Source organism: Squalius cephalus (genome assembly GCF_949319135.1).
Source record: "Squalius cephalus genome assembly, chromosome: 10".
In the NCBI taxonomy this organism is placed as follows: Eukaryota; Metazoa; Chordata; class Actinopteri; order Cypriniformes; family Leuciscidae; genus Squalius; species Squalius cephalus.
The window spans coordinates 6,885,698-6,905,083 of NC_137131.1; the positions used below are offsets into that span (position 1 = coordinate 6,885,698).

The 19,386-nt window shown below is 36.3% G+C and overlaps 1 protein-coding gene across 3 annotated transcripts; it reads left to right on the forward strand.

The window, feature by feature from the left end:
• The first annotated feature begins 7,079 nt into the window (after positions 1 to 7,079).
• LOC307165491 (complement decay-accelerating factor) lies at positions 7,080 to 18,586 on the forward strand. 3 transcript variants are annotated; one of them, XM_079883139.1, is made up of 11 exons: positions 7,080 to 8,210; positions 9,044 to 9,229; positions 9,329 to 9,428; positions 9,511 to 9,581; positions 9,805 to 9,984; positions 12,461 to 12,697; positions 12,792 to 12,824; positions 13,109 to 13,138; positions 13,764 to 13,812; positions 18,094 to 18,164; positions 18,386 to 18,586. In XM_079883139.1, the coding sequence occupies exons 1-10, from the start codon at positions 8,147 to 8,149 to the stop codon at positions 18,155 to 18,157; spliced, it is 1,014 nt and encodes a 337-aa protein (XP_079739265.1). In that variant the 5' UTR covers positions 7,080 to 8,146; the 3' UTR covers positions 18,158 to 18,164; positions 18,386 to 18,586. The 3 variants fall into 3 exon arrangements, with proteins under 3 accessions (XP_079739265.1, XP_079739267.1, XP_079739266.1); XM_079883140.1 differs by having other exon boundaries at positions 7,874 to 8,210; positions 9,047 to 9,229; XM_079883141.1 differs by lacking the exon at positions 18,094 to 18,164.
• Positions 18,587 to 19,386: the final 800 nt, after the last annotated feature.

Genomic DNA, 19,386 nt, shown 5'->3' on the forward strand with positions numbered 1-19,386 from the left:
ACAGACTTCGAAACTTCGACAACATGAAGAAATGTCATAAAAGCAATGTTAGCCTCAATGTACATAACTCATATCAATGTTCATAATTAAAAGTTAGGCCTAGAATCACCTCATATTAGACTAAATACATATGGTCTCAATATAATGTGGTCTGATTCATGTAAATGTTTAAATATTGTACAGCACCTTTATAAAAAATAGCTGAGTGCTCTCTCGGAACCAAGAATAGAAATATGTACATTTGTGCCGTTATTTTTCTAAGTAATTATTTAAGAATGGGAGGAAATATTTAAAGTCAGTGTAAAGAAAATAAAATCATATCCTGGTGTTCTGGTCATGTAAAGTTTTATGCAAAATCAAATCAAATGTATTTTTGAAATTTCTATATTATTTGAATGGTCTTTTAAAGGTGCAGTAAGTGATTTCTGAGAAACACTTGATATTTAAAATCGACACTCAAACAAACACACCCCTACCCAATAGAAACACACACCTCCCTTCATTGCTTCGCCCCCCAAAATAACGGAACACACTAGCAACACACTAACATGCAGCTGGCGCATTAGACAGCTCGCCCAATGGATGAATCAGCTGTGATTCAACAACAACAACAGCATATCTTGGTTCTGTGAAACATCAACAACCAATGTTACTCGCGTATTGAGCAGAAACAAAGCAACCTTAGTGTAAGTTTTCAGGCCTTCCCACTTTAATGTTTCTCCGGTGCTTTTCCAAAATTAACGTGCGTAGCACTTTACTGATCATAACCCTTCTTTTTCCAATATATTCCACTGACCCTTTTCTCTTTGGTAATATCACAGCCATATCTCTTTCTACAAAATATCCCGCGCTTGCTCACTCTCTCTCCTCCCCTATCATAAGCGTATACGCCCCTTATTTCTGATTGGCTACAAGAGTGTTGCGCTCGGTGAATCCACATTGTTTTTCTCCTATTTACAGAACCAGGACCATGTGTAAACACAATTTTTCATCACACACACACACACACACACACACACACACACACACACACACACAGAATATACATCTAGCATATATTCACAGTGTTGATTTAAATTTTCAACAGTGTTTCTCAGAAATCGCTTACTGCACCTTTAGAGGGATAGTTCACCCAAAAATGAAGATTCTGTCATTAATTCCTCGCCCTCATGTCGTTCCAAACCCGTAAGACTTTCGTTCATCTTCAGGACTCAAATGAAGATCTTTTTGATGAAATCTGAGAGCTTTCTGTCCCTCCATTGACAGCTACGCAACTGACACTTTGACGCTTCATAAAGAGATCTTAAAATGAATCCATATGAATTGAGCGGTTTAGTCCAGATTTTATGAAGAGACTCGAGAACAGATTGAATTTAGGCTTTTATTCACATTTAAACATTGATCACGAACTCAACTGAACCTGCTTGACGCGCGACAAACCTCATTGGTTCTTTCTGAAGCTCAAACGTGCTGCCAGAATGAACCTCATTGGTTCTCGCACGTCAAGCGAACATGCTTGAGCTTGTTTACCACAACTGATGTGAGTTGATGAGTATGTGAAAAAAAAGCCTAAATTCAATCTGTTCACCATATAAAGTGATTGTGTCTCTTCAGAAAATTTTGGATTAGGAAAATTCATATGGATCAGTTTTACGGTCCCTTTTTATGAACTTTTTGAAGTGTCAATATGGTAGTTGGGTAGTGGAGGGTTTGGAACGACATGAAGGTGAGAAATCAATGACAGAATTTTCATTTTGGGGTGAACCATCCCTTTAAGGGTCAACAGACCACTTTTACTGAAAATGAACTTCAATGGTTAGTCAAGCACACGTGGGCTCATTTGAACTCTAAAACAGATGTGTCCGACTCTCAGAAAAACCTCAATTTTGTGACTTGCCGCTACAGAATAATGATGTTATCAAAGTATAGGCCTGTGAAGTATTAGTTAATTGCTATCGTTTCTATATTTAACATCAGCACATTTCAATTAAGATCATTTTGTGCTGAGCATTGGAAAAGAAAAGGCAGTGTGACCAAGACGAACGCACACAGATAAGTTTGACTAATTTCATTATTTTAAGATGGCTTGAAGCCATACGATTTAAAAAAAACACAATGACTGTGACTGTGACATTTATTATCCCAGCTCAAGTTGTCTACAGAAAGTGTTATCCCGGTCTGTCACGCCTACAGCATTGTCTAGATGATAAAACCTATGGCCTGTCACACACAAAGTGTAGACTACTTTAATGGCTTACAGTAAAGAAATATGCCAGTCTAAGCAGCATTTGTTCTGCTGAGTTAAGCAGAACACTGCTGTCTCATTTCATGATTGCTCAGCGATGTGTAAAAGTACTCAGTCCCGTAGAGACTGAAGGAGGTATTTTAGGCGGAAGCAGAGATATAAAAGAGCCGATAAATGTATCGCAAACCACTGGAGCACTGGCGAGAATGGATAATAAATGTCTGACAGGTAAAATGTATTAAGATTATTTAACACGCAGTCCTTACGGATTCTGTGAATTGCCACCAGGTGTCACTAACGAGTCGTTTCCATTGAAACATGTCTGTGAGAAAACACTTGCTTGTATGGTATTATAAAAGTTTACACGCTTGAACGAATGAACATTTTAGTATATTACAGTTATATAATTCAAGATTGCACAGCTGTATTCTTGTTAAAGTTGAAATGTTTACCTGTGCTATAGTTACAAAGTACATTTGTAAAGTTGTATTACAAGAACATTTTTACAGAAAAAAACTGGCAGCTTCGGTTGCCAGAATAATTATGTAAAAAAAAAAAATACAGTAACAATATAAAAATATGTATAGTACAACATGTAAATTGTACAGTTTGAAACTGTATACAGACTCACATAAATCATTTTAAACAGGTAGGCTAAACTTATTTTTTTATTTTTTAGCTGAATTAGAAAGGCTTGTATCTTTAACATATACTGACAATCTCCATAAAACATGGGGTTAAAAAGAAAGACACACGAATCAAAGTTCATCACAAGTACAAGCTGAGGTAAACGCCATCATTGTAACCATGGGGATAACGCATTACAACTAACGTGAGTAACGTAATCACATTACTTTTTTCTTGTAACTAGAAAGTAATGCATTACTTCACTAAATCTACAACAGCAGGTTACAACAACAAAGCAAGTGACTTTGTTTTCCTATTTATTGGCTGACACACCTCTCCTGTCCCGCATGTTGAGAGAAATCATGATAGTGCATAGCTGTGTACATTTACATAAATACTTTTATCCAAAGCGACTTACATTGCATTCCAAGGTACACATTTACATTCTTATCAGTTCTAGCTTTCCCTGGGATCTGAGCCCATGCCCTTGGTGTTGTGCTACAAGATTAGCATGTGCTTTGTGCTGTGTGAACATGATGGCTTTTGTAGATCTAATCTAAATGAGAGCATGCATTTACTCATCTCACTTGCACAAAAACAGATTCAGTGTTCCTCAAAATGAATAAAAACAGTGAAATGCAAACTCAGAATATTATGCAAATCTGCAATAATTAATATGTTAAATTACACAAATTTACTGTATTTAATCTCACTTTGCATTTCCTTCAGGCCCAGGCGTATTCTTTTAAAGCGGTGGTATAATGACCTTTGTGTGTATGTGAAGTTTCAGATCAAAATACCCCACAGATATTTTTATATAGCATGTTAAAGTTGTCACTTTTTGAGGGTGAGCAAAAACGCACCGTTTTTTGTGTCTGTCCCTTTAAATGTAAATGAGCTGCAGCTCCCAGCACACGGGGCGGAGCTACAACAGCTTGTGTCCTTTTACCTCACACAGACATGCACTGAAAATTTCAAAAACTTTTAGCCTTTTATGTTCAAACCGAAGTCAGAAAGATGGAGAGACTCAAGAAGAAATGACAACATGCAGACAACATTTCTGAATGGTTAGTTGATGAATTAAGGTAGCTTATGTGTAGGTATCTTCTAGTCCTTGATTAGCATATTCTGTCCTGATAATCTATAAATCGCGTTCCCGGGGCGGGTTTATGTGAATTTTAGCGTTTGTGATGTCACTAACCTTGGAGGAATGTCGTGTAGTCCCTACCAGCCGTTTGTAGTCCTTAAAAAGCTATTTCTTTAAAAGAAAATATCTCCGTTTGCTATTAACTTTGAGCGTTGTAACTTTGCAGATGTTGTTTATGCTCAAACAGCAACATTACACACTAACTAGAGTTAGAAAAGTGAAATCATATTCAACAACCCCTTTAAATTTTGGTGTGAAAGGGCCTTTCAATTTGCGGAATATATATATATATATATATATATATATATATATATATATATATATATATATATATATAATTTTTTTTTTGTTTTTTTTGTTTTTTTTGTTAAAAAACAAGCAAGCCCAGCCCATGTGAGAAAAAGTGACACATTACTTTCCATAAAAAGAAACCAAGTAACACAATTAGTTATTTTTTTAGGGAGTAACACAATACTGTTATACATTACTTACCTTCCCTTCCCCAATGGCAACATACATGACACTAAAATAATGCAATGAACACTCCCTTCAGGAAGTCTAGTTATTAAGGTAACAAAAAGAAGAGAGAGAGTCCGTGGGGAACTTTTGATCTCCAGTCGCAGCTCTAAAAAAAGAGCCACCCAAAAAAAATTATAATAATTTTTGAAACAGAAAATGTAAGGGAAACAAAAGCTTCAGGAGGGAGCAAGGCCAAACTAATAAATAAAAAGGTTCTAACTGAATTTTAATCTTTTATGACCTAAATGACCTAAAATGACCTATTATAAAAAATAAAATGAAAAGAAAAACAGCAGTACTTCCCGTCTAAAAAAAAAAAAAAAAACAGGAGAAAAAGATGAAATACAAAGAAAATGGCACCCACTTCCCCAAACAGTTCAAATAACAGAAAAGAAATAACAAATTAAAGGCGCAGTAAGCGATTTCTGAGAAAGGCTTTTTTTGAAATCACCAAAACAATTCCCGCTATGCAGCACAGGCACCTCCCCCCTCATGAGTGATTGGCTACAAGTGTGTTTTGCTGCTCGGCAGTGTTGTGCCTGAACGCTTTCATTGAACGATAGTTCATGAACTCGTTCATATTTAGGGCGAACGTGAACTGAACGTACTGTATTACTGCCTGATGAACGTTACTGTGAACTCGTTCATTCTGGTGTCTGTGAACGCCACGCTCTCTCAGTTTAACTTCGTTCAATTAGAGTGCCAGATTTCTATAGTCTTCCAGGCGAAAACCCGGCTAAAACACACCGTAAACCGGCCTTAATATGTAGCGGAAAAACACCCAATCTGGCAACCAGCCACCAGTGACTCTCTTGTTCGATCTCGTTCATCAAAATGAACAAATCTTTTTTCGAGTCATTTCGTTCATTTAAGGGGCTTTAAATGTCACTATTAACTGCCAAATTCTCAGAACACATCCACCTACGCAATCTTGAATATTCTGAATTAAGAAATCATTATAATGCAGTCAAAAATCGTTTACAGGGAACATAAATAACTTTACCTTCCGAGTCTTTCGTTCATTTGTCACGTGATATACGGACTTAGTGAATGGATCGTTCATGAACGACTGATGACACGTTACAAATCAAAACAAAAAGCAGCAAGGAGCAGCAAGCAGCGTCGTATGATCATTTAAACGAGTTTTATGACAAGGTCGGTGAGGGTGGGAAAAATCTGACGCATAGCTTCAGTGTTAAAACTGATAACATAATTGTCTGTGGTTCTATATAGGCTGTGGCAATCATTTTGAAAAATAATATCTCGCAGCAACATGGAAAAAAAGAACTATGAACTAGTTCATTTTTGGAACTGTGAACTTAGTTCAAAATTTTGAGTATGAACTATGAACTGAACTAGTTCATTTTAAAATTTATGAACTGAACTTTGAACTAGTTCATGTAGAAAGTGAACTTTCCCAACACTGCTGCTCGGTCTGATCCACTTTCAACAGTGGTTCTCAGAAATTGCTTACTGCACCTTTTAAACTGTCAGTGAAAGGTAAACCAAAGCACTTTATTTGTGGCATAAACAGTCCAATACTTTCAGTTCAACACACGCTTAATATCAACTGATTATTAACATCAAAGAAAAGCAACAGATGGCAAACTGTCTGGGGCAGACGAGAAAGAGACATAAAACATAAAACCCTATAGGCCTACATAACTGATAAAAAAATAAAAAAATAAAAAAAAAACCTGAGAAGAATTATAAAGAATTAAAATGAAAAACCATCCAATGTGAAGTGTCACAAAGGGAATTCTGGGAATGTCAGTTAAATTATAAGATGATTTGTTCTTTTTAATCCCCAAATCAGTACATTTAACAGCACTGTACAATTACATGTAATGTTATATCTAGCAGTTTTTCCTTACAGTTAAAATCACAATATTTTTTTGACAGTGTTCAGGAAACGATGGAAAGAACAACTAAACACTTGCTATTTTTGAACTTCACCCACTTTGAACCTTAATGGCTGTGGACAAGCTGAAGAAAAACAGAGCAGGTTCTGCTATAAACAAGGAACTGCTGAATGAGGTTTTATCTCCTTCCTCAGATGAGGAGAAAATGGGTGGAGTGCGTGTTTTTGAGATAAGAGCGGCACAGAGCACATTTGGAGTCTGTTATAAATGTCTAACCCCTTTTCTGACCGTTTCAAATAGCTGAGGTAAAAGGAGGACATTCAGATTCTCTGATAAAAGAGGAAGAAAATACTGCATACATTGGCACTATCATACATGGGTGTGCATTACAGTTTCCTTGGTATTTATTTGACACTGACTTTCTGGAAAGATATGATCAGAGTTTTTTTTCTGAAGGGTCAGCAGTGCTTCAAGGTTCCCTGTTTGAATCATTCAACTTTTTAGAAACCATGGTTTTGATTGCTATGGAAATACAAACACTGAAATTAGCCACGTATCCCCAAAACATACATCAGAAAAAGTCCAAAATAAATCATAATGCTGATGTTAACAATTAGACATAATAAATAGTTACCATAATGGACAGAGGAGGAAAACATCACTGTAACTAGGCAGTGTCAAACATAATCACATTAAAGTCTGAGGTGGGATGCTCTTGCTGGGGAACACCCTTACACTGACTCACACATTCCATTTAAATCTGTATGGAAAGTGGAGACTGCTTTCACGACCTTACCAGACTGGATTAATTTCATTTTTTTACACTTTTGTTATTCAAATAGGCGTATACATGCATTCAATAGCAACAGCAGTCATTCATTTAGGCTATGTTGTACAATAAACAATCTTAATCATGCACAGCTTTTGGAGATGTTTTTGCCATGTTTTACATCTCAAAGTCATCCACAATGTAAAACGTGCATGTTCAGAATATACTATTTCTCCAGTACGTGGTAGGCTGTACTGTATGCATATTTTCTGTTTGTATGGAATACCAGATACATAGGCCTACCAAAACATTTAAAAGTTTACTTTTTAATGTTCTTTGATAAATATAGTTTATACAAACAGCATTTATTTGAAATATATATATATATTTTTGCCACATTATAAATGTCTTTACTGTCAATTTTGATCAATTTAATGCATCCTTGCTGAATAAAAGTAGGCCTGTTATTCATTTCTTTTTAAAAAATAAATAAAAAATCTTACTGGCCCAAACTTTTGAACAGTTGTGTACATAGAACTACATATAGTTGCCAAATAAAACCAATATATCATACTGTCAAAAATACATACTTGTTTTAAAGTGTATACTGAGCTGCACAGTAAGCACGTAAGTATTCATAGCGAGAAACACAGCTGATTTACTTGAGTGATATTTTTAATCTCAGGGGAGGAGATTTAGGAGGGGGGACTTAGACGTCATAGAATGGGCGTGTTTCTATGGTTGCCTTCTAATGTTGAGTCGTAAATGCGAATACATGAAGCGCCTTTTCCTTTCAACTTTTTTATTTCATTCTCCGGGAAAGTGACCAGTGAACTTATCATGGGGAATATCTTTGTCCGTGTAGTGCTTTCCTGTTGTTTCATCTTTATGCCTTCAGCCCGCTAAATTTTCTTTCAGTTGTTGTATATTCGCGACAAGTGTTAACTGTTTAAAAAGACAAATCTATTTAAGAGACGATGACATGTGTGAAGATTTGGCCGCTGCTTCTTCTGGTGTTCTCACTGTTCTCTGTGGTGAAAGGTAAGATGATTTTCCTCACCGGTGACATAAATTAGACGTCTAGAGTATTGTTTTTAAACCCATGTAAGTTTAAACTACATACACTTTTCACTGCATTTAAATAGCCTGAGCAATTTATCAAAGAGTTGTTTCTGAGGTAACAACTTGTGTTTCTAAAGTATGTAATTTTTTTCTGCGTTTTCAACATTAAGATGTTATGTGGAAAAAAAAACATTGTTTGGATAAATGCAAAACCATGAGATAACCAGGTCATTTGGGTGATCTTTTTGTTTGAATTTGATTGGAAAGTTTTTTTTTTTTTTTTTTGACAGAATCTCTAAAATGAATAAAGTGGAAAAAAGATAACAGGGTATAAAACTATATATTTTTTGGAACTTTCCTGTAGGTGGAGCCACAATACATCTGTCAAGTGCATACATTTGACTGCTTTCAGGCTTTGTAATACAGTTAAAAGGAACATTACTGCCCTAAATTTGGGGTTGGTAAGATTGTTTATGTTTTGGAAGAAGTCTTTATTACTATAAAGAGTATAAATTGCTAGAGTATAAACATTAAATTGCTATTTCTTCCTGAGATAGTAAAGTTGATTTTTCAGCAATCCTTCAGAAATCATTCTATTATGCTGATTTCGTGCTCAGAAATACATTTCTTATTATTATCAATGTTTAAAACAATTGTGCTGCCTAATGTTTTGTTTAAACCATGATATGTTTTTTCAGGAAGAACAGCATTTATTTGAATTGAACAGAGATAATGTCCTAAATATAATACTTTATTTCTTTAAAATCAAGTATTTTGGTTGATTATCTATCTTGTGTCTGTGGTTTATTTAGCAGATTGTCAGCTTCCTTCTTTCAATGGCAAATTTATCTTATCTGAGGAATCCATAAAGAAGAATAATTTCCCAGAGGATTCCGAAGCATTTGTGGAGTGTCCTAAAGGACAGGAGAGAAATGAAGGTTCAAATTCAACCATCTGCAAGAATGGGACTTGGAGTGCCGTGGAATTATCCTGTAAAAGTAATTGATTTTTGATTTTTGAATTGGGCCGTTTCCTCTAAACAAAATGTTGTCCAGTAAGGTATATGTTGTAAACTTCTGTGTTTACACTCATTTCAGAGATAGACTGTGGATTACCTGAAGTTTCACCACATATGAACTACTCCATCCCAAATGGAACATTGTTTGGTGCCTTAATTCAAGCTATATGTGAGAGGAAGTAAGAACTGCTGCGTCCCCTACTGTCCATATTGCACCTTTAAAATTTAGCAAATGACTTATTTCTTTTGTCTTGAAACCAGATATGACCTGGAAGGATCAAGTTACAGGCAATGTCTTGTATCTGGCTGGAGCGGAAAGTCTGAATGTAATTGTGAGTCCTCATCTTTGCATTTATTTTATTATTATTTTTTATTTTATTTTATTTCAGTTAAAATTTATTTTATTATAAGGAACAAAAATGTTTTTTATAGTTTCAGTTTTAGTAAACTATAATAATCCTTATGCACATTCAATATTAACATCAATGTTGTCGAGAACAACTTTACAAAAAGTCAGAGATGTTGTAACAGCCTCTGTCATCATGTCTTTCATAGTGATAACGTGTGAGGAGCCAGCTTCAATTGAGCATGGAAATTTCATCAAGCCCAGGAAGATTCCAGAGGTTGATGATGTCATTGAATATTTCTGCAATGAAAACTACACCCTCTCTGGAAACAAATTAATTACGTGTGGGGAAAATTGGGAATATAATTCACCACCTCCAAAATGCAAAGGTTAGTTTTTGGACTTAAAGTTTTTACTCCAGTATATTCCAAGCATAAAATCACACACAATCATCAAATGCTCAACACTGCTGCATTCCTGTCGCTCAAGCAGTAGAGCATGGCGCTAGCGACGCTAAGGTCATGGCTTCGATTCCTAGGGAATGCATGAGCTGTTTTGAAGGATGCATTGGATGTATCCTTCGTGTATCCTATCCCATAATCCTTTGCACACATTTAAATTCACGAAAATAAACGGACAGAAAATAAAAGGAGTCGGTACTGAGCTTGTCTGAGTTTATTATGAAATGTAAGACAAAAATAATGAGGACTCTAGCCTGCAAGCCTCAGAAGGACTGGACTAAAAAAAGGAGGTAGCTTTGGTAGGATGCAGCTTTCCATTTGAGAAACACTCTATGTAACTTGTGGCTCTCTAGCGTATAAAAAAGGCTTAAGAGATATAACCAGTTTAGATGAAAAGGCCATAAAGCTGACTAGCTGAAGACTTTACTGTAGTTATACGCATTAATAGACATGGAACTTCCAGCACAGCACTACAACAACCCATAATGAAAAGACCCTTCACAATAGGTAACGCTTTACAATGAACTCTGTTAGAGAGCGACATATGGCAACTTATCTGTTGAGTAATCAAAACGTGACGTATGTACGCAATTTCCCACGAAAACCATCCCCAATCTAAACCTTAAATAGTCTGAGCATGTATTTGGACTCGCTTGCGCTGGTGTTGCAGAAGCATCATGAGCATGAAGCATCAAGAGCATGTTAGAACTGGTGGAACATTTCTAGAAGCCTGCAGAACTCATCTTGCTTTTCTTGCACAACACAGTTTCATTGTCCTTTCTCTATTGCATTTTATTGTTTGGTTCCCTTACTGACCTGTTTATTTGCCTTAGCTTGCATCTCTAGGTAACCTATACCGGAAGGTCATCTTTTTCTTGTTCAGCAGTTCCTTCAGGCCTTTTATGATTTATGGATTTTTTTTTTTTTTTTTTTTTTAAAGTTGTTATGTTAGTTGTATATGTTGATGTGATCTGTAGATGTATCCTTCTAGGGCAGATTGGGGGTATTAGGTGGCTGTGTGTAGCAGTGCTATGAAGTATGCAGTAAAAGAAAAAGAAAAAAAGAGTGGGAGTTGTAATAGTGAGAAGAGGAAAATTGTTTTGTTTTTTACGAACAATACCAAGCATTTTTGTTTAAGGTTCACTAACCAATATGCAGAATCAATTTGTTATATTCATTTTACTAGATTTATTTTGGCTCATTAAATTAGATTAACAATAAAACTGTATGTTTATACATATATTTATTATTATTATTACAATATGTCAATATATTAATATGAACTAAAACATGAATTAACATTTAAAATGCAAATATATCTATGAAATATTGTTTTGAGGTTATATCTACCCATTATAAGATACTTAAAATGCTACTGTTTCTGACCTGAGAATGAATGGTTGTTAAAATTTAAAAAGTAAAATAAAAAGTAGAAAACTAAGTAGTGAGCCACGTCACCAGTTGACACTGTTGTTTCCACTGTTGTGGTTTAATGGGTGTTTTTTTTTTTTTTTCACCAAACTGAGCCATTTATTGGCACACCTGATATTGAAGAACTGATAAACATTTCAGTAATGTTTGAAACAGAAATCTCTGTAAATGTTTCTTTCCAGAGAAACATTTAGTCCTGGTTTATAAAACGATTTGGAACCTTGTTTTGACATTTTATTGGGCTCTACTTCACATTACTGAAATTCCATGCATGCTGCAGTGTTCCAGATGTCCTTATGTGGTTTCATTACTATATTTTGCATATTATGTTCTGGCAGTATTTACTGCTTTACAGAAAAACATTTTTATCGACTTAAATCCAGTTTCCTTTCTATTCTCAAAAATTGAATGTCAAGTTCCTGAAATTAGTTTTGGTAACCAGACTGAAGGAAATCCTCCATACTCTTATAAAAGTAAAGCCACGTTTGAATGCTGGCCAGGTTACAGGATGAAAGGTTTTGCTACGTCAGTGTGTGAAGAGAGTGGCTGGTCTGCCCTTCCTGCCTGTGTTGAAGGTAAGCTTAACCTTCTGAATGCTAAAATGGATGGGATTTTTTTTCCCAAGGTGTGCATTCATGATATGAGTGATAAGTAGACCCGTACTGAATCTGCAGCGTTTCCTGCGCTGATTCCAAGGGAAACTCTGCTGCATTCTCCATTGCAAAAATGTGTCAAACTGAGCTGATGTCAGGGTTGAGGTGCCTGAAATACATTGATATTAGTACTGTATGCTTACTACGTAAAGCATACTTAAAAATATACTTGAACTTTACTGAAGTATACTTAATAAAATACTTTTTTTTTTGTAAAGGTTATGTTGCCATCAACTGAACTGCCGAGTTTACAACATATGGAATGTTGTATTGAAAAAGGTGGAAAAAGTAGATGATGACATGCTAATATTTTCTTTCAGTCATCATAACACAGACAACAGCAACCACTACCACAAACAAAACCACAACAGCAACAGCAACAGTCACAGCCACAACAACAGCAACAGTCACAGCCACAGCCACAGCCACAGTCACAGCCACAACAACAGCAACAGTCACAGCCAGAGCCAGAGCCACAGCCAGAGCCAGAGCCACAGCCACAGCCACAGCCAGAGCCACAGCCACAGCCACAGCCACAGCCACCACCCATCCATATGGTAAGAAGTCCAGCCCATATAGCATTCTGTATTCTGATTCCTGATTATTTGTTATGGTTATGCTGTAATGGTTATTTGATGTATTTTATTGCAGGAAGACGGCTTCGGTTCATTTCTGAACCACTGAGTGAGTCATCCTTTAAACCCAATGATACATCTGCTACTGAATTAAATGTCTTGACTGCATCACCCTCAGGGAAAGAAATGCGGTTACTGAAGTCAGAGCTGTGTTTGACGTGCAGCATATGTCACCATATAATCTAACAGTCAATGATGATAATGAGTTAATTTGTCTTGTTCAAGTTTAAAGTAAGAGGGGTGATCACTACTGTGACCGAGGGCCACATATCAATTAAATGTTTATTTCCTTTTGTTCATATATTTCTAATAACACAACGGTTGATCTTTCAGGTATTTTTCTTGTGATCGTGGGTATTCTCGGTAAGCATCTGAATGATTTGGATTAAACTATAGACTTTTATATAAAATTCTGTTTAGTTTTATATATACTGTTCAAAAGTTTGGGGTCATTGCATTTTTTTTGTTGTTGAGAGAAATTAATGCTTTTATTCAACAAGGACACATTAAATTGATCAAAAGTGCAGTAAAGACATTTTTGATGTTACAAAAGATTTCTGTTTCAAAATGCTGTAATTTTGAACATTCTATTTATAATCCTGAACAAAATATATCACGGTTTCTAGAAAAATATGAAGCAGCACAATCAGAATGACTTCTGAAGGATCATGTGAGACTAAAGACTGGAGAAATGGTGCTGAAAATGTAGCTTATTTGAACTTTTATTTGAACTTAAAATTTAACTTACGATATATGAAAATATTAAAATATTGAAAACAGTTATTTTTAAATTGTAATATTATTTCACAATATTAAAGTTTTTACTGCATTTTTGATCAAGTAAATGCAGCCTTTGTGTGCATAAAAGACTTCTTTCAACAACATTAAAAAATATTACTGACCCCATACTTTTGAGTGAAAGTGTGTATACACCTTTTACTGTTTACTACACTGTTTAATATTTTATAATATTTTAATATTTTCTTAGTGTTCATATGCTGTGGTGGTTTTTTTTATCAAAACTCTAAACAGAGAGGGTGAGTATATCTTTTAATCTGTCAAATGCTTTAAAGTCATTCTAGCTCAGCTGACGTAAGCATGGCAGACTGTCTCTGCTTCAACTGCATGCTGCTTTAGACATGCATTGACTTGATGCTTTCTTTTGCTGTCTCATGCATGAATCCCATCTTTTCATATGCTCTCCATTTATGATAAGGGGGGACAAAAAATGCTTAACTTAGACGCATGTTTTCACTATTAATCCAGAAGCTAGCTGTCCTTGTGCTTGAATTGTAGTTGATTTGCAGCTCACTTTTAAATTGCCCCTTTTATGTTTTTTTTTTTGGTTTTTGGTTTTGGATATTACCTTTCATGTAGTGTGTGATATAGCTGTTTGTGAATGTAAAAGGGCTGCAATGCAATTTCAAAGATCAAAGTGCAGGATAAATGGAGTTATTATCTGGGGGGTGGGGGGTTGTTTGATGGTGGGGGAGAGTCGGACAATTCTAATGGCCTTGGTCAGAGAGAGAGGGGTACTATTGAGGGATTTGTAATAAATTGGCATACTGCCAGCCATGGTCTTCATTGGCTGCCCATGAACAACGTCTACTTTGACCCGCCCTCAAACACTGTAAGCTGAGGCCTGGAAGAATTTGGTATGTGCCGTTGACATGTTGATGAAAATCCACTTTGCACGCACTTTCAAAAGATGAGGACTCAGGCTCGAATTGATATTTGCTCGATAACAATGCAGTTAATATGCTCTATGCACGAACGCTGCTGACATATTTCCGGCAGAATCTCACTTTACTTCCGGATGTAACTGGGCGGGCTGAGACAAAACGCGGAAGCGATCGAGCATAGAGCCTATTGGTGCGTTCAAGTCATCTCGTATAGATCGTATTTACGAGTTGAACGCACATGAACGCCACCACAATGTCGTAAATACCAGTGGGGAGCTCGGGATTTTCTTTAAGCCCCGATCTGTACGAGTTGGGGGCGTGTCAGTGATTAACATGGCGGAATACACAATACGTAAAGGTATTTAGCTGTGATATTGTCAGGCTTTTCTATTTACAGAGCAGTTAGCTAATCACCAACACAGAATATGATAGTATTATAATATAACAATGCAACATATAACGATGAGCTGGCAGTGGCTTCATAAATTAATTAAAAACATAAGAATACAAAGTACACCTGATGCACATTTCTTTGTTCTTCATTTTCTAGAACAAGAGTTTAAGAATCTTACTGTATTTTTGTGTAATTAATTAAGAGAAAGTACTCCGCCATCTTGCTCCGACGAAAGTGACTTGAACGCACATGCCGTTATAAGCACGACTTCCCACCTCGTACGTACGAACTTCCCAGGAGGACTTGAACGCACCATATTTCACTGTGCGGAAATTCACATATGGTAATTGGCTGTTTGTTTCTGACGAGCTGTAAGCATAGACTGTAAAAAAAGATGGACGACGCCCCTTCGCTCTCTTCCATTGATGAGAACTGAAGCCGCCAGAGTCCCGATATGGCGCTGACATATTGGAACTTGAGTCTGCGCAGTAGCGATCTCGGGACCAGACCTGCGCAGTAGTGAGCAGGAAGTAAAGCCTCGATCAACGTTCCGCCCTCACTGTAGTACCCCAGAGTGCAGTCTGGACGATGGGGCGGGGCGACACTTTTAGGCGGGGCGACACGTGTCACTCCGCCCACACCCAATTTAATTGGTTTATAATACCGCAATCTTATTGGTGTAGACGATTCAGGTCTGAGCATGCGCATTCCTTTCAGTACGATTTTATGAATGATTTGGCTGTATTAAAGAAATATTAAATGCTAACTTTAATCGTAGGCTATATGTTGTCGGTTTACCATGGTAATTTTAGTTAAGATCTATTGGCTAATGTTTTATTGTACTTAAGAAACAGAATGGATGAAGTTATTTTTTAAAAACGAACGCAGGCCTACTTCAAGGAGATGTTTTACAAACTCGGGATTTTACGCAAAGGATGGTAATTCACTAAGAATGTAAAAGCAGCTGATTTTAATTTTTAAAGCACAACCGTTTTTTGTTGTCATTTTTTTTAACGAGATGTTGTTCAATGCGTGCGTTATTTGGTAGGCTACAGTGCAAATAAAATGTTTAATGGCAAACTCACGTTTCTTTGTTAATAAAATGAGGGCCTGTTGGTTCTGTAAATCCCTATGTTATAGTTTTAAAGATTCATGTTTTCTATAAGTGTCGACCGTAGGCTACAATTCGACTATCTGTTACTGTGACATCAGGCCATTGGGTTTTGTGCGTTGGCTACAATAGAATTAAAACCGTGTAGTGCTGAAATGTGAAAATAAATAAATATGTATTTACTAAAACAGATTTATTATATCGATCTGGGCTTGTATACTATTTGGTAGGCTAGCCTATTATTGTCTTATTTGTCACTGTGGTTTTGCTTTAAAATAAAATAAAACAAACTTTCGGATTTATCCGATGTTTTACTGACATACAGTGAATTATCATCATTTGTGTAAAATCCCGAGTTTGTGTTTATTCACTGATCCTAATGGAAAAACGAAAAGAAGCATTTACGAATGATTTGAAATTCCGGAGCCCTGCATGACATGCGGAAAAATATTGTCTAGCCTATATCAGCCTATAGAAATGATCTCTCCTTTGATAGCCTATATGCCAGTAATTTCATGCTGTCATGATCATTGGTCACTAAAAGTGGCACTGACTTATCTGCAGGGTAAATTAATAAATATAAGAGTAGGCTATCTAAATTTCAAACAGTAATTTATCAGCAACATATTTCGTGATATTGCCTAGCCCTAAAACTGCTCAATATTAGCCTAAAGCTTACAATATGATTTTTTGTAAAGCTGCTTTGAGACGATGTGAATTGAGCGCTATACGAATACATTTTGACAGTAACTTCATCTAAATTGATTCGTAAATTCAGCAAAATATTATCCAATTGATCATTAGGCTACTGAAATCGGAAATCCCCATGGTTATCATCATCAGTTAATATTTCTGTAGTATGGCCAAACAGCGTTGTAGTCGTAGATCATTTCTAAACTCCTACCATAGACTCGTACATACAGGAATGCGCATGCTCATTCCTCAAGCGGCTACGCCAATTAGATTGCTGTATTATAAACCAATAAAATCGGGTGTGGGCGGAGCGACACGTGTCGCCCCGCCCCATCGTCCAGACTGCACTCTGGGGTTACTCCCCTCACTCGCCTCAGGGAAAAAGTGCATTCTGCACACTTTTTTAAAAATTGATTGCAGTACGACAAGAGGCTTGTTAAAATAAAGTAAATACAATCTCCTCAGTCCTCCGAAGATCCCGAAAAAATGTCCGTTGGTGCTTCAGTGACTACTTCGCTCAGAGAACCTGTCAATCACAGCTGTCAATCATGACGTTACACCACCGCATCACGTAACTAACTAAAAACCAACTTATTTTTGAAACAGACACTTGAACTTACATCAGCGTGATAAAAACGACAGCAAATGAAAGAAACCACCTTTGGAAAAAGATATTTGAAGTGTAATTTAATTGTTTAGTTGGTCTCACATCCCGTTGAATAACACGGGGAGGCGGGGCTTATGACCTATACTAGGACCAGTCACCGGGGGGCGATCGAGACGTTTTGGCTTCACTTTTCAGGGCTTGTGCTGCACGCTTGGCTGTAAGCAGTTGACCAATCACAACAGACTTGGACCATCTGACCATCTGACAAAAAAAGTTTTTAGAGAGATTGAATCCTTTATCATACCATTTCAGAGACTGAGAGAAAAGTTCCTTTAAAAAATTAGGGACTTTAAAATAGCATAATAGGGGCACTTTAAATTCTCAATTATTAATTAGTGTCTGTTGTACATTGACAGAAGTTCAAGGTTTCAAGGAAGTCTATTAAACTGTCCACCCTTAAATGTTTTGGAATTTCCCAGCATGCTCACCAGGTTGTTAACTATTGGCAAGTAACCTCAATCTCAAGAAGAAATTATTGCTGATGTACCATGTGAAAAAACATTACAGTATGTCTAGGCACATAATGATCTGCAGAATGTTTAAAAAAAACACATTTTAATTAAAAGGTCTGCTGTCACAAAGGAAATATTGGCCTGGTGCTGCTAACAAAATGACAAAAATAACTATGCAGAGCTAATGTCTGACCAGATACTAATTACATCCAAACAGCACGCAGAACGGATGGCTAATTGAATATTAACAAAAAATGAATCTGTCCAATAAATAATGTATTATAATGACTCTATCTCCTCATTTGATAATGGTGCATAGTTCATACAATACTGGAGAAGACAAGAGGACAAAAGAAGAGTTAATGCTATATCAAAGTCTGTAAACCCAAGGTATTTACCCGTCAAAATCTTCATAAGCTTAATATGAGGTTTCTTTTGTTGTACAGTCACAATCAAATGCCTTCATCTCATACTAATACACTCATAGTTAGAGTTTTTTCTGGCATTAGTTGCAAAATAGTCTCCATTAATTATTCTTAATGTGTTCTTGTATTGAATAACAGCGATGTTTCATTTTCCTCAATGTGTTTTCTCTGGACTCTCCACTACAGGGCAAACAATCGGACGGCTCCTTTAATCTAGCGCTGTTCCTGCAAGTGGACTGCTTGAAGTTTAAGTTTTAAACTTCAATGTTGTATTTTATAAACTAGATATTTTATTTATTTATAATTGCTATGTAATGTTTTGCTTCCAGTCATTGATGAAAACAAAAGATGGTATTTTTGTATATGTTAATAAAGATGTTTGACATACTCGATTGTGTTCTCCTCCTCAGAATGACTAAATCCTGACCTCAGAATTTCCCCATCTCATAATCAAGAATCCACCCAAAAGGATCTCCCAAAAGGCACATGTTTCCACTCATGTCTTTTCAAAGTGCAGTTTTAGTCAGACATTGTAAAGTGAGATAATAGTGCACCACAGCCTGGATCAGGTTTTCTGTGACCATATGGTGAGGAAACCTGATCCCGAATGAGCAGACGTTCTTGATGTGAGTTGTAATAATAGTGGTTTCACTCCCCTTTCAAAAGTATTCCTTTTACGTCAGCAGTAGACCAAACAACAATGTGGTTACCAGGACAATGGCAGAGATAGTTGCTGCTATTCAAGTCAAATACTTCATCAACTGTAGAGTCATTTAGACAATGTGCTATACAGAGACCTTGGCCAATCCCATGAAAGCAAAGAGAAACTCAATGTTGTTCTCAAAAAGCTGTAAGAAGATTTCTGACAGCTTTTTTATTTTCTCTGTAAAATGTTAATTGTTCATTTATGTTTTAATTGTTGAAGAGCAAAACTTGCTGCTTGGCAAGTGTGGAAAACTGGGTGGACAAGATGTTGTTCTGGTTGCTAATTGTTTCCACCCATTTGATTGTTTCCTGGTTTTAAATTGTAAGTCAGATCGCTTAGAAAAGCTTCTCGCTTCAAGCTGTGCTTAGCACAAACATTGGGTCGAAGTACACGCTAAAGTGTAAAACTATAGGCTTAGTCATTTTTTTAAATCCCTAACTTTAGTTTGTTCAATAATAATAGTGATAGTCACTCTTAAAAA

What these genes read in the sequence shown, in the direction of transcription:
- LOC307165491 (XM_079883139.1), top strand. Translation starts at nt 8,147, where the DNA reads ATGACATGTGTGAAGATTTGGCCGCTGCTTCTTCTGGTGTTCTCACTG. An exon ending in AGCCACCACCCATCCATATG is followed by an intron (nt 12,698 to 12,791) that starts GTAAGAAGTCCA and finishes ATTTTATTGCAG; the next exon opens with GAAGACGGCTTCGGTTCATT. An exon ending in CAAAACTCTAAACAGAGAGG is followed by an intron (nt 13,813 to 18,093) that starts GTGAGTATATCT and finishes AATGGTGCATAG; the next exon opens with TTCATACAATACTGGAGAAG.